The sequence below is a fragment of the Pteropus medius genome, unplaced genomic scaffold (assembly GCF_902729225.1).
Source record: "Pteropus medius unplaced genomic scaffold, Ma_sr-lr_union100, whole genome shotgun sequence".
Lineage (NCBI taxonomy): Eukaryota > Metazoa > Chordata > Mammalia > Chiroptera > Pteropodidae > Pteropus > Pteropus medius.
The window spans coordinates 27,924,410-27,937,248 of NW_024352787.1; the positions used below are offsets into that span (position 1 = coordinate 27,924,410).

The 12,839-nt window shown below is 52.6% G+C and overlaps 1 protein-coding gene across 1 annotated transcript in view; it reads left to right on the forward strand.

The window, feature by feature from the left end:
* The window catches only part of SRRM3 (serine/arginine repetitive matrix 3), a 34,030-nt gene that overhangs the window by 15,658 nt on the left and 5,533 nt on the right, over positions 1 to 12,839 (forward strand). The window contains 4 exon segments of the mRNA XM_039848929.1: positions 7 to 42; positions 1,859 to 1,909; positions 2,460 to 2,564; positions 2,918 to 3,191. Coding sequence (XP_039704863.1) covers positions 7 to 42; positions 1,859 to 1,909; positions 2,460 to 2,564; positions 2,918 to 3,191 — 466 coding nt within the window.

Sequence of the window (12,839 nt, forward strand, 5' to 3'; positions counted from 1 at the left end):
CTACAGGTCTGATTCTGGGTCCAGGAGGAAGAGACGGCACAGGTGAGTGGTGCCCTATGGAGGTGTGAAGGTGTGACAGGAGGATGTGGACAGAGGCTAGTGCCCCCCTACAGAGACCAAGGCCCAAACGAAGCCATGATGGGAAGGGAGTTGTCAGGATCCTACCCTGTTCAACCCTTCCACTCCAGGGACTCCATCCCAGAGCCAGGCAGGGTACTAAGGCTTGGGGGAGGATGAAGTCCGGTTATTTGCAATCCTTTCCTGCTCCATATGTCAGCCTGGACATGGAGGCCCCAAGATTTCTAGTCAACACAGCAGGTCCAGTGCACAAGGGATAGGTCCATAGAAGTGTCAGGAAGGCAGAAGCATCAGAAACCTGAATTTTCAGGGAAAGGGCATGCCAGGCAGAAGGAAGCCTCAGTGGGTAGGAGATGGGGTGGACGGGCTGTGTCTAGAGATGGAGTGTCTGAGTGGCAGGTACCAGCCCCCAACAGGCCTGACTGTTGGAGTTACGTTCCTGGCCTTCACCCCAGCGGAGCTGGGAGCCAGCAAGAGACTCTGAGCAGGACAGTGATTTGTTCAGGATGGATTGGGGGTGGTGGGGGGAGAGAGGAGAAAGTGAAATGCAGAAGCCCAGGCAGAGGCAGGGGTAGATAAAGTAAAACACTCAGCATGGAGGGAAGGAGGATGTGGGGCAGTCACATCCCCATGGTTGGCATAGGAGCCAGAACCCCTCCCAGCAGCCCTGAGGAAGGGCAGGATCCCCAGCACCATTCCTGCAGTGGGAATTGGCTCACGGCCACTTGCCAGGTGGGGAAGGAGCCTAAATGAACACCTAATCCTGGCCCCCTGATTTTCCCAATTTCCCACTCTTTCCTCTTCCCCAACCCTTTCTCATGGGCTAGTGGGGCTCCTGCTGCCCGCAGTGGTCACCGTCAGCTTGCACATATCCTCTGGCCAGCTCCCATCAGTCCTGGGAAGGACCTAAAGATGAGCTAGGCTAGATCAACTCCAAATGAGGAGACCAAGGCCCAAATCAGGCAACATGGGTTCTAGAACCCAAACCTTTGCCCCCTATACCAGCTTGTCCCCCCACCTACTCTTCTGAGAAACACATTCCTGTGGTTTTTAGCATCACCTCATTTTGGGTCAGAAGGAGGCATCTGTTTAGAACTGGAAGAATTGAGCCAGAATTTGGCAGCATCAGGAAGGGTGGGGCTGAGAGACCTATGAGAACTGGCATGGGGTGAGGCCTTAAAGAACTAATCAGAAGCTTCTCAACCCTTTTGGCAGGATCTGAGCCACCGGGCCCACCCTAGAGAGCTGGATGGAATGGGACAGGGGTCCAGCAGGGTAGCCCAAAAGCAGGGAGATCACATCCAAGGGAAAGCAATTCTCTCCTGAAGCCCTGGATGAGCTGACCCAGGGCTGGGCTACAGTCTAGAGGATGGAGAGCCAGGAGGCCTGGGCTCTGCCGGGAGGGCTCCATCTAAGGGAACCTAGGGCACAGGGAACACAAATGAAGTATGTAGGGGCCTGTCCCAAGATCAGTGCCAGAAGATAAAGACAAGTCATCCTTCTTCTGGGGCGCTGGCACTCCCAGAGGGCACAGCAATTAGGGCCCAGGCAGGAGGTGATCATGGACCAGGATTTACAGGAGAAAGAAGGAATGAGACTTGGCCAAGTGAAAGGCACCAAAGCAGTTGGATGAGTTGGACAAGTCCATACCTACTAGGGAGACTCCGACCAGAGAGAGGAACAAATCTCAGGTCTACACATGGGTACACCAGGCTCAGGAGACCTGCCCTCCCCCTGCCTGGCTCAGGCTGTGCTGTCATGGAGTATCTGCTTCCTGTAGATCTCGAAGCCCCAAGAGCAAAAGAAAAGAGAAGAACAAAGAGAGGAAGAGGTGAGCACTCTTCCCCATTCTCCGTTCCCTCAGCTCCTCTCCTTTCCTCCACACAGCAAACTTGGCCTTCTAAAATTACAGAATCAGGCCCTTGGAGATGGCTCATTTTGTACCCAGATGGAAAAATTCAGACCCAGAGAGTAAGCCAAGAGCCCCTGTGAATCAGTGGCAGAGCTAGAACTAGAGGCCTCTAGCCTCCCAGTCCAGGGTGTTTTCAAACTCAGTTCTATAACTACCACCGCACCCCCTCCCCTCACCCCCCCCTCCCCCTGCCCCAGCCCCCCACCTCTCCCCAGGCACAAGAGAAGCAGCAGAGGAGTGAGTGAGGTCGGGGATCTAGGGCTGTCTAGAGAAAAAAGCGCCTTTTCCTCATTCCCACAAATAACCCATAGGGACTGGCTGGGCTTTAGGCCAGCATGGACAGCGTTTGTTATTTCTGTAGGAGACTGCGGGGGTGGGGCTGGTCAGCAGTGGCTTCCATTAGGCCTTCAGGGGATCCCCCCATGGGGAGGTCAAGCAGAACTTAGGTACAGGTTGATTTCTCTCCCAGGCCACACGCCGAGTCTCCCGGCCGGAGATCCCATCGCCACAGCAGCGGCAGCTCCCACAGCCCCTCACTCTCGTCCCAGGACAGTGATTCTAGATCACCCAGCAGGTAGGTTCCCGGCCACTGGGAGCGCTCAAGATGCGGCTGAGTTCCTCTTTCTGATGGAGGCAGGGGATTTGCAGATTAAACATCTCCAAGGCTGGGGAGCAGGAGTGTCAGAACACTTAATCAATGGGTAGGGTAGTTTACCAGGGCAATTCTGGTGCCAACTTGGAACTTGGAGAGGAAGAGCTGCAACCCCCGCCCAAGGGCGCCCCAGACCTCGAATGGAAATCGAGGCAGTGTGAGGGTTCCCGGCTCAGAGAGAGAGCGGGTGGGGGGCTGCCCTTCTCGCCGGACAGCGGCCTCTTGTGGAGGTGGGCGTCCCACGCCAGGTCCCCCGCCATGTCCCCTGCCTCCAGGCTGAGCCCCAAGCACCGAGACGACCGGCGGAAGACGGGCAGCCAGCGGTCCAGCGGAAGCCGGTCGCCTTCCCCGTCGGGCGGCAGCGGATGGGGGTCACCCCAGCAGAACGGCGGCAGCAGGCAGCGGAGCGGAGCGCAAGGGTGCCGCCCGGGCTCGGCGCACAGCCTGCCCGATGTACGTACGCCTCACTTTGCAGAGGGTTCCCTCGCCGCGCGGGCTGCGCCGTGCTGGGGCCGGGCGGGTTGCTGCCGGGCAGCGGGCAGTGAGTGTGTAACTGGGCGGGGGCGCTTCACGCCTGCCCCGGGCCCGCCGCTTCCCCCTCCCATGCGCCCTCCCTGCAAGGGAGTGGCCAGGAGTGCTTGGTTGTTGCGCCCACCAGGCCCTAGTGTCAGGGTGAGGGGCCCGCCCCCGCAGGCTTGGGCCACCCTTGAGCTTGGCAAACTGAAGGCTAGAGAGGGTTGATCATCGGGGCACTCAGCCATTTGGGTAAAGAGGTAGAGAGGAACCAAGATCTCTTGCCTCCCTCCCCGTCATATTGGGGAGGGAGGGGGCACAGCTATTGGAACAGGACTCAAGAGAAGATCTACCCAGGGCATCATTCGGGCAGGGAGTCTCCCTCTCTCCACCAAGCCCTTTCCCCCCTAAGAGGCCCTTTCTCCCTCAACCCCCTCACGAGCCCCTCCCTCTCTCTCAGATCCCTCTCCCCCATCTCAGCACCCTTGCCACCACAGAGCTGCATTTCTAAAGTCCCTGCTCCAGGGAGAGTCTGTCCTTTCCCCCGCACTGCCCTGGCTTGGACAGGTGTCTCAAACCTGCAGGTTCCACTTCCCATGGCCCATCCTTTCTAAGGCACCTCCCAGCGCCTCCCTCAGAGATCACATCAACACCACCCCCAAAACTCCCCATCCATCCTCCAGGAGGGGCACAGATTCCTTGAGACCCACAAGCAGGTGTGATGGTTGGAGCTGGCAGCTGGATGGTCTGGGCTAGGGTGGGGGTTCTCCCATGCCCCAGGAGGGACCCATAACCCCCTTTTGTCTTTTAATCTTAGAGTACAGGGTAGAGGCCCCCTCAGGGAGAAGGGGCTGCAGCACTGGCAGGGGCACTGGGTGGACACAGGGGACTTGGGATAGACAGCCCGCAAGCCCCCCCAGACCCACAGGCTGCCCCAGAAGCCTCAACAGGGAGCGGGGAGCTTCTGCTCCCCAGACCTCAGGTCTCAGCAGCAAACATGTACGTGTTGGTCAGTTTCTTTTTGATTTTTGGCTGTTTTCTTTTCACTCCCTTTCTTTTCTCAAATACCCTTAGTCCTACAGCCTTAGCGAGGAAAGCCAAAGGTACCTGACAAAAGGCTCCTGGTCTCAAGGTTAATTTTTGTTTAAGGACATTACCTGTCTCAAGACTGACCCCACCTAGACAGGGTGCCAGGCTCCTGAGCTCCAAGGGGCCTGGTTGAGCCACATGGAGAGAATCACACCAGGGTCCCTGGATCTGTCTTGGGTGTGAGAGGTAGCATGCAGAGACAGCCCAGGGCAGCCAGGACAGGAACAGGACCCAGACATGATACCCAACCTTGGTGCCCCCAACCTCCATGGGCACAGTGCCCCCAAACACCTGCTCACATCCTCATGCCCACCTCTATTCTCAGAGATACAGAAACTCAGGTTCTCTGAAGCCAGGGCGGAAAAGAGGCCTCTTCCAACTTTCGGTCCCCTCCCCAGCCTTGGAGGCTTGAGCAGTACCCCTCACAAGGGCCCTGGGCATGTACAGATAAAATGACCATAGCAACTAGGTAGAACCCAGGAGCGAGCAGTCAGGGAAGGTGGCCTAGCCTCCGGCCTAGGGAGGAAGCCTCGGCAGCACCCCAATCTTGTCTCCCTCCAAAAATGGGGCTCCATTTTGACATAGCCATGGGAGTTTTCTAGGAGACTGAACTTTGTTATTCCTTTCACAAAACATGTTCCTCAAATCCTCTCCCTGCCTTCTGGGCCCTGGAAGATCCGGGACTTCAGAACATCCCCTGCCTCTCACCTGCACCCAGGTCCGTCCCCTCCTTGCCCACAAAACCTTTCCTAGGAGTGAAATGAGGCTAGTTCTCTCTGGCCTCCAGGGAGTGAGACAGGAGCGGGGTTATAGACTTTGCCATTAACCAAAAATGTTTTTGGGAAAAGCACTGGGGGTGGTATTCATGGACCTATCTTTAAAATAAAAAAAAAAAAATTTTTAAAAAAAAGAGAGAGAGACAATTGGAAAAAGAAAAGCTCGCCGTTTTTTAACCCCATCTATGTTTTTGTTTGTTTGTTTGTTTTTTAGCCTCCCATTTGAAACGTGGTAATATTGTGATTCCATTTCTCCTTTAGTGGCAAGGGAAGAGGGTGGGGTAGTTTATGTAACTTTTCCTATTATTTTGTTTTTGTTTGTATTTTCTTTTCCTTTTCTTTCTTTCTTTTTCTTTTTTTCTTTTGTAATATACAGAAATGCAAACTATCTCTCTGGGGTTTTTTCTCTCTTCTCTGTTCTAGAATTTTGCTTTTTGTGTGTTACTCTGGGAGTCTCTCTTCCTAATGCAGAGATGGCTTTGAATCTCAAGTGAACATTAATCATATACATATCTCTATATACTTATGTTTTTCCTTTGTAATCAGAATTTAAAAGGGAAGATAACTCCTAAAAAATGATTCCCACGCTAACAGCTCCTGCCTAATCTGCAGCAGTAGCCAGACCTCTCCCCAATCTGGGGCACGGGACACGTGGTAGAACGACCTCAGCTTTCAAATTAACAAAAGTGGTACAGACTGTGCTTCCATGTCCTTGTCTATAAGAAACTTTGGAGAGAAACTTGTCCTAGGCCCCCACAGACCTTCCTGGAGCAGTGAACTGCCTGTGTCTCCGCAATTCCATCTAGTATAAGATGGCCTGGTATACACAAAGACAGGCAGCTCAGCACCTTCTGTGCCAAGCCTCAGAATTGAAGACATCTGAGAGAGTTTAGCTCAGGTGAGGGCTTCAAATCCTGACACTCCCAGGCAAGGAAAAGATATCCATTCTAGCCTTGAGACTGAGGCCAGCGGGGTACTGGCTCCCAATATCTCTTTGTTGTCCCATCCCAGGCCAGGACTGAACCCCCAAAGGGATTTCTGGGTTCTGCTGCTTAGATAGGTCAAATGACCACTTCAAAGTCAACAGCATTTTAGCGCAGATCCAAAAGGAGACCCTCTAACCTCAAGACCTCCAGCCACAGCCAAGATATGGAGAGGGTGGTCAATGGAAAGCACACTCCAGGAACCCTGAGCAGAGGAGGAGGATTTGGGAGGTGGATGCTGGGGTTCTCGGCTCCTGCCTTTCCCCTGGGGACCCCTCCTGATGTCAGTGGCAGGCTCCCAGCTCTCTCAACTCCCTGGCATTGAGGCCTGACCACACTGAGACCAGGGTATAGTGGGCCTGGTGTTATGCAAGCCGGAATCTGTATGACTGCTGCTTCAGCAACTCAGGGAGCCCTAAGCCCACACAGTTCACACGCATGTGGAGAAAGAAATAGCGAGGCACAGAGAGGGAAGGGAGCTGCTCAAAGTCACATGGTGTGGAAAGGAAGAGTAAGATGTTAAGCTCAAGGCCCAGCTTAGGGTATAGGGTGTAGGGTTTGCAACCTTAAAAGTAGAGCCCCCTGGCTTGGCTCCACCTGTCCCTAGAAAGTATCAAGGGAAGCCTCACCATTTGCTGATAGTGCCAGAGATGGTCCGCAAATAAGGCCCACAGGCTCTCTCTGGCCTCTACCTTTGGCTCAAATTTTTTCACAAAATGGGCAGTCTTGGGTGACCCTGAAGAAGAGATACCCATGGCACACTCCCTGACCTGCCTCACTCCTTCCTACCCCCAGGAAAGGCTGGAGTGGGGCAGTCAGAATAGGAAAGGACATCTCGGCATTTCTTTCAGGATGAAGCCAGAAGGCGGGAGGGATAAATTTGCTAAAATGATGCTGAAGCCAAAGGGAAAGGGAATGGGGTTGACTCGAGGCAGAATCAATTTTCCAAACTGAATCTGTGGTTGTCTTCCCTTTTAAATGCACAGGTCCCCTGTCACCCCACCTGTCCACTCTGATTGGCCTTGTTCAAAGAGCTTCTCTCTGTTCTCTCTGGCTGGGTCCACCTCTCCCTCTGTTTACTTCTTCCTTTGTTTCTTTTACTCTTTCTCTCTATTTTTTCCCTCTCTCCCTGTGTCTCTCTTTCTCTTTCACTCTTTCTCTCCATCTCTCCTCTGAAATGAGCCTCTCTCCCCATGCCGCCAGCCCTTCTTTGCCCACCCTGTGGTTCTGCTTCCATCAGCTGCCTCCTGCATGCCCTCTGGAGGTTTTCTGTTGTTTAAAGAGTTAAGCAAAGGTTGGCTATTGGACCCTGTTGTGGTGGGGGGAGCACACAGAAATGGCTGGGCAGGAGACCCTTCCCATCCATGGGAATAGACTGAAAGCCACACTTGACTGCCCATGTGCTGACTCCAAGGGGGAGCACAGCTTAGAGTCACTGTCTTTCTCCATTCTGCATTCCCAATGCGGAGACCTTCTTTTCTTTTTTATTATTGCATTCCTGTCCCTGACCACTGAGAAGGTAGGTATCCCAGCTCAGCTGTGCGCTCGCTCGCTCCCATCTCCAGATAAGCCCTGCCACTCTGCTTGGTTTGAATGTGGTTTTCTTTCTCTCTCTTTCTCTCAGTCTCACTCTGGTTGGTTTTCTCCCCTGCCCTTTTCTTTCTTTATTTTAGTGACTACTCATTTGTAACTTGCATTTTCTCCAAATGAGCTACAAAGCTGTGTTTCCCGGTTTGTTGTTTGGTTTTCTTGACTTTCCCTGACAACTTTTCTGGTTCATTCTTCCCTCCTTTCCACCTTCCCTGCTCCTTCTTCCTCTCTACCCATCCCCACCCCACCCCCCAATCCTCCTTTACTCCCTCTCTTTCTCATTTCGTTGTCTGAATGCATTTCTGTGTGGTTTAGCATTCCAAGTTTGTGTTGCCTTTCTGAACTCTATGCTGCGGTTGAGCCAATTTGATTTCTGTTGTCTGGAGTAGCTGCTAAGCCTCTCACCCCTCACCCCTGCCAGCCCCTGGGGCCCACTTGGGCAATAAGCAGTGGTGGAGGGGCCTGTGCTGGGCCTTTTGGCCTCCAGATCCTGGAGGAAGTTCTGGCTGAGGTCAGGCCTGAGGAAAGAGCCCTGTCCCACCCTCTGGGACCTGCTGGGCTCCTGCAGGTTCTTCCCTGGCAGCCGGCAGACCTTTCGGGTGGGAGCTGAAGGACTTTGGGGGCAGCAGCTGATATCGGGGCTGAACCTCACAGCTCTATCTTTGGAGTGTGATGGTAATGGGTGGGAGTGAGCTGGCCAGGAGCAGGTGCTGGACTTAGAGGGCCTACTTAGCAAAGTCTCTTTGAGACAATTTGGGGGGATGCAGGAAGTGCTCAGCTAATCCTCCCCCTGCCTGGACCATTACCCAATCCAGATAGTGACTCCCTCCTTCTCCCAGCATCCTTCCATATTTTGAAGTTGAGCATAATGTGCCGAATGATCCAGAAGGGATAGTCAGTAGGAACCACAGTCCCCTGAGGTGTTAGGGCAGAACCAGGCTATGTCCTGGAATGTGTGACTCCCAGTCCAGTGCTCCTCCAGCAACACTGAAGTCACGTGTCAGAGGTAGGTCCTCAGGGATCGTCGCTCCCCATCCTGGCCCTTTAAACTGTTTCCCGTCCCACCTGGGAGCAGCTACAGAAGTTTGACATCCTAGTCCTTGTGAGGCCTCATTGGGCCTGCATCTTCAGCTTTGAAAAGGCCTCGTTTTCCCCAATATTGATCCCAGGGGTAGGTCCTGAGGAGCTCACCCACTTAGAACATTCCTCAACTTTGGGTGGTGCTAGGAGGGCTGACAAGGAAATTGTTCACAGAGGGAGAAAGTACTGCTGGTCTGACAGAGGAGACTCTGTCCCAGCCTGATGGAGAGAGTGGAGACCTTACCCTTGAGGAGTACCTGATGTGACCAGGGACCCAGAAACAGGATCTTCAAAAGCTGAATTAGAGAGGATCGTTGTCCCAGATGCTCACTTATTCTTGTCTTTAAGAATACCAGGATCGGGAAAGCACACTGTTCCTTGATACTCTCTTCCTATTGTCTTTTCCCCTCAAAAATTTCTTACGTAAGTAAAAGAAAAGCTTTCAGATAGGAAGTCAATGATCACTCAATATCATGATACTTTTTTCTCTCCAAATTAACTAAATCAAAGGGTTGTTTAGGTATCACATAAATTTAACCTGAGATAGTTGCATTAAAACAATTAAGAAATTTAAACACAAAAATAGAAAAGGTGACAGAGAGCACGTGGTACCAAGGAACAGAGGGATTCCTGGGAGCGGGGCTGAGGCAGGTGAGGTCTCATTTATTCATTCATGTATTTATTCACACATATATTAAGAAAGCATTTGCTGAGCACTCCTCCATGTCAGGCCCTGTCTGGGTGCCCATGCAAGGGGAGAGGCAGGTAGACCTGGGTTTGCAGCCCCCATGTGCCAGGCTGGCAGACAAAGATCACTCAGAATGATGAAAGAGGAAAAACTGAACCAGGCATGGGGTGCTTTGCTTGTCACGGTAGCCCTAGCCCTAGCACATCCTGGTGCAGTCCATACTAAAGAAATGAACAAGGATCTGTGGGATCATAGAGGAGCACACCTGACTCAGGGTGAGGCTCAGGACAGGCTTCCTGGAGGCAGTGGTCTTGGGCTGATGGTAGAGGGGAGATAGGCATTAGCCAGACTGTGGGTCAGAGAGGGGAGGGGGAAGAGGGGAGAAGGGTTCCCTGCAAGAGAGACAGGAGTCTCACAGAGCAGGCTTTCCGAGGAGATGCTTAGTGGTCCCTGGCCACAATAGTCCTGTCTAGTGATGGGATCCCATGGTGTCTGGGCTTAGATCTTCCTCAATTTCTGAGAAGAATGAGATCCAGCCAAGCTGCGGATGAGGCTCACCTTCCGGCAGGACCATGGCAACCCTTTCATGAGGGTTTCTGGAGGGATGGGTGGACACAGGTGAGACTGGCCCTAGGAGCCTTCCTCCAGGGAAGGTGCTATCTGCCACCCTTCCCAGCAACACCTTCCTCCCATTCTCTGCCATCCTGGCACTTGGGGGACATGCCGTGGGACCCCAGGCCTTCCTGTACTGCTCTGGCCCTGTTTGTCTGTGAAAGGACAGTAAGTCAATTGTACTCTGTAAAGAACCTCTCAACCCGTGAACAGGCGCACCCTGTTCAGCAAAGACTTCGATTATGTCCATTTTACCAATGGGGAAACTGAGGCCCCAGAGTTAGCTCACTTCCTTAAGGTCTCACAACAAACTTGCATCAAGGCTGATTCCAGCATGTTCAGTTTGCCAATTACTATCATATTGGGCTACGGCAGCCAGTTGACTTGGAGAAGTTGAGAGGAAAATGGGGAGAGCTTGGGCATCAAAACATGCCAGGCAGGAAGGGTCCGGATCAGCACAGAGACGTGGCCTAGAGACTTGCATCTCAGTGGTTGAGGACAGCAACGTGATGGGGGTGGGCATCCGCCCAACCCAGACCTTTTCTGTTCCTAACACTCCCTCCCACTCCCAGCCCAACAGTAGGAAGTAGTGAAGGCCCTGCAGTGCCTGTGGGAAGAAACATCATGGCCCTTGGTCTTCTGCCCACACTGCTGGCCTCTTCCCTGGAGGCAGAAGTAGAGGCTCAGACCCAGAGTCAGGGCTGGAACAGAATTCACATCCAGGTCCTAATTCCCGAGTTTAGTATTCTGCCCACTCGCCTTGCTGCTCCCATTCCCACCACCAAAGTAACAAGCAAAGGCTTCTTAAAGGTGGGGTCCACTGTCTCCTTGGGTATGGATTACTATGCATTGGCTGCCAGGGCCCCCACTCTCCTAACTAGTATCTGTTCACTTTACACTCTTTGACAACCCAGGATATAGGAAAGGAACTGGAAATGTGAAGAACCTGGAGACTTCTTTTTCATTTGCCTTCTCTGGAAGGAAAAGGATGCTGAATGACAGAATCTAGTGCTGGGGGCTTGGGAGCTGTACTGGCTGGGGTGGAGGGTATATGTGTTGGGGAGCCAATGTCTCCTGCTAATGTCTATTGAGAACAGAACTACCATCACAGAGGGGCCATGGCTGAACAAACCAGCCTCCATCTCTCCTAGCCTAGTGTCAGGGTACTCAGAGGTATATCTAGGTACCAGTAATATCTACTCTGCCTACCTATGCCTTACTCTGCCCCAAACAGAGATGCCAGGCTCTCCCAGGAGAAGGTCTTCATGGCCCATCTGACTCTGGTCAGCTACTCTCTCACTCGCTATGGCTGGTGTTTACTGGCTGCTTCAGCCACCAGCCATGAGCTGGCTGTGCCTTTCCACCAATGGAGCTGACTTTTGGCTCTACCTCAATGCCCAGGCTAGATCCAAGCTTGCACAGAGAGGCCTTGGCATCATCCTGTCTCCTGCAGGAAGCATCAGGGCTATGCCAACATACTCCTTCCCATCCCTGGCAGCAAGATGCCCTGAGGGGTGGCATCTGGTTTTGTTCTCTCATCCTAAGAGCCTGCCAGAATACTTGGCCCAGACTCTGCTCCTGTTCTAAGACTTCCTGTTTTTGCCCTGGCCCTTATAAGGACATTTCTTCTTTCCTCAGTAAATTGCATTGAGGCCCTACTAGGTGCCAAGTTCTGTGATCACAACTGAGGTTACAGAGCTGAATTCAACGCCAGATCTACCCTGGAGGTGCCCAAAGTCAAGTTGGTGCTGGTGATTGGGGTTGGGGTAGGGGTGAGGGACAGGTATAAACAGTTATAATCAACAGAGATTATCAGGGACAGATATAATCAACTGTTATCAGAAGGAAGCCCAAGGACAGGAGGAGGGTTAGTTCTGTGGAGGGAACAGGATGAAGAGGGCGGTCAAGGGGTGTGCAGAGAATCCTGGAATATTTGCTCTGGAAGGAACATCAGGAAGCAAAGCCCAACCCTCTCATTTTGTAGATGGGGGAACTGGGGCCCAGAATGGGAAAGTGACTTGGCCAGGGTCACTCAGTGAGATTGTGGTAGGCTCTCAGACCCTGGTTCCTAGCCAGGGCCTTTTTGAAGGTACCAAGTGCCCTTTCAGGTTTTCTGTATCCAGATCTTTGTGTCCTAACTCCACTTTTGGAAAAACATTTGACATCTCTATCCAGTGGTCACTCAAGAGGTGCCTACTCAGGCCTGAGGAGCCAGGCACTGCCAGTCCTTCCTCCAGAGGCGGTGTGGCCTCCTCTTGGCCTAGAATGGGGTGGATGAGTTTTTCTCTCTCTCTCTCTATCTCTCTTGCATTTTTGTGAATCTAATGATGAACTTACGCTACCACACTTTTCCCTTCTCTTACACATCTTACCTACTAAAGGAGGAAGTGCCACTTTATTGGTAAGTGGACGTTAACCAAGAGGGACTTAAAAATCAGAACTTAAAAAAAAAAAAAAAGAAAAAAAAAGAGAGAAACAGAAAGACAGTCGGGTGCTACTGACAGCTCCACAGGTCTCTGCAGGGCCGGAAAACAAAGAAAGAAAAATGTTAACAGAAAATGTCAGTTCCCCAGGAGTTCAGACATTGTTTTTGATTTTGGTATCTAATGACATTGGTGGATTTTGTTTTTTATTTCTGTTTTCCTTCCCTTTCTTCGGTTCAGTTTTGAGTTCAGTTGTCCCGCCCCGCCCCCCCCATCTGTGTGCTGTGTGCCCCTTCCATTCCCTCACCCACCCCCACGCGCTGGGGGGCCTGGTCTGCTGGGCTGGCACTGGCCCGGCCTCCCGGTGCCCGCCCTCTCTCTTCTCTCGGCCGGGATCATCTGTCCCATAGTGGGGCAATGCCAGCCCCCGTGCCCGTCCTGGA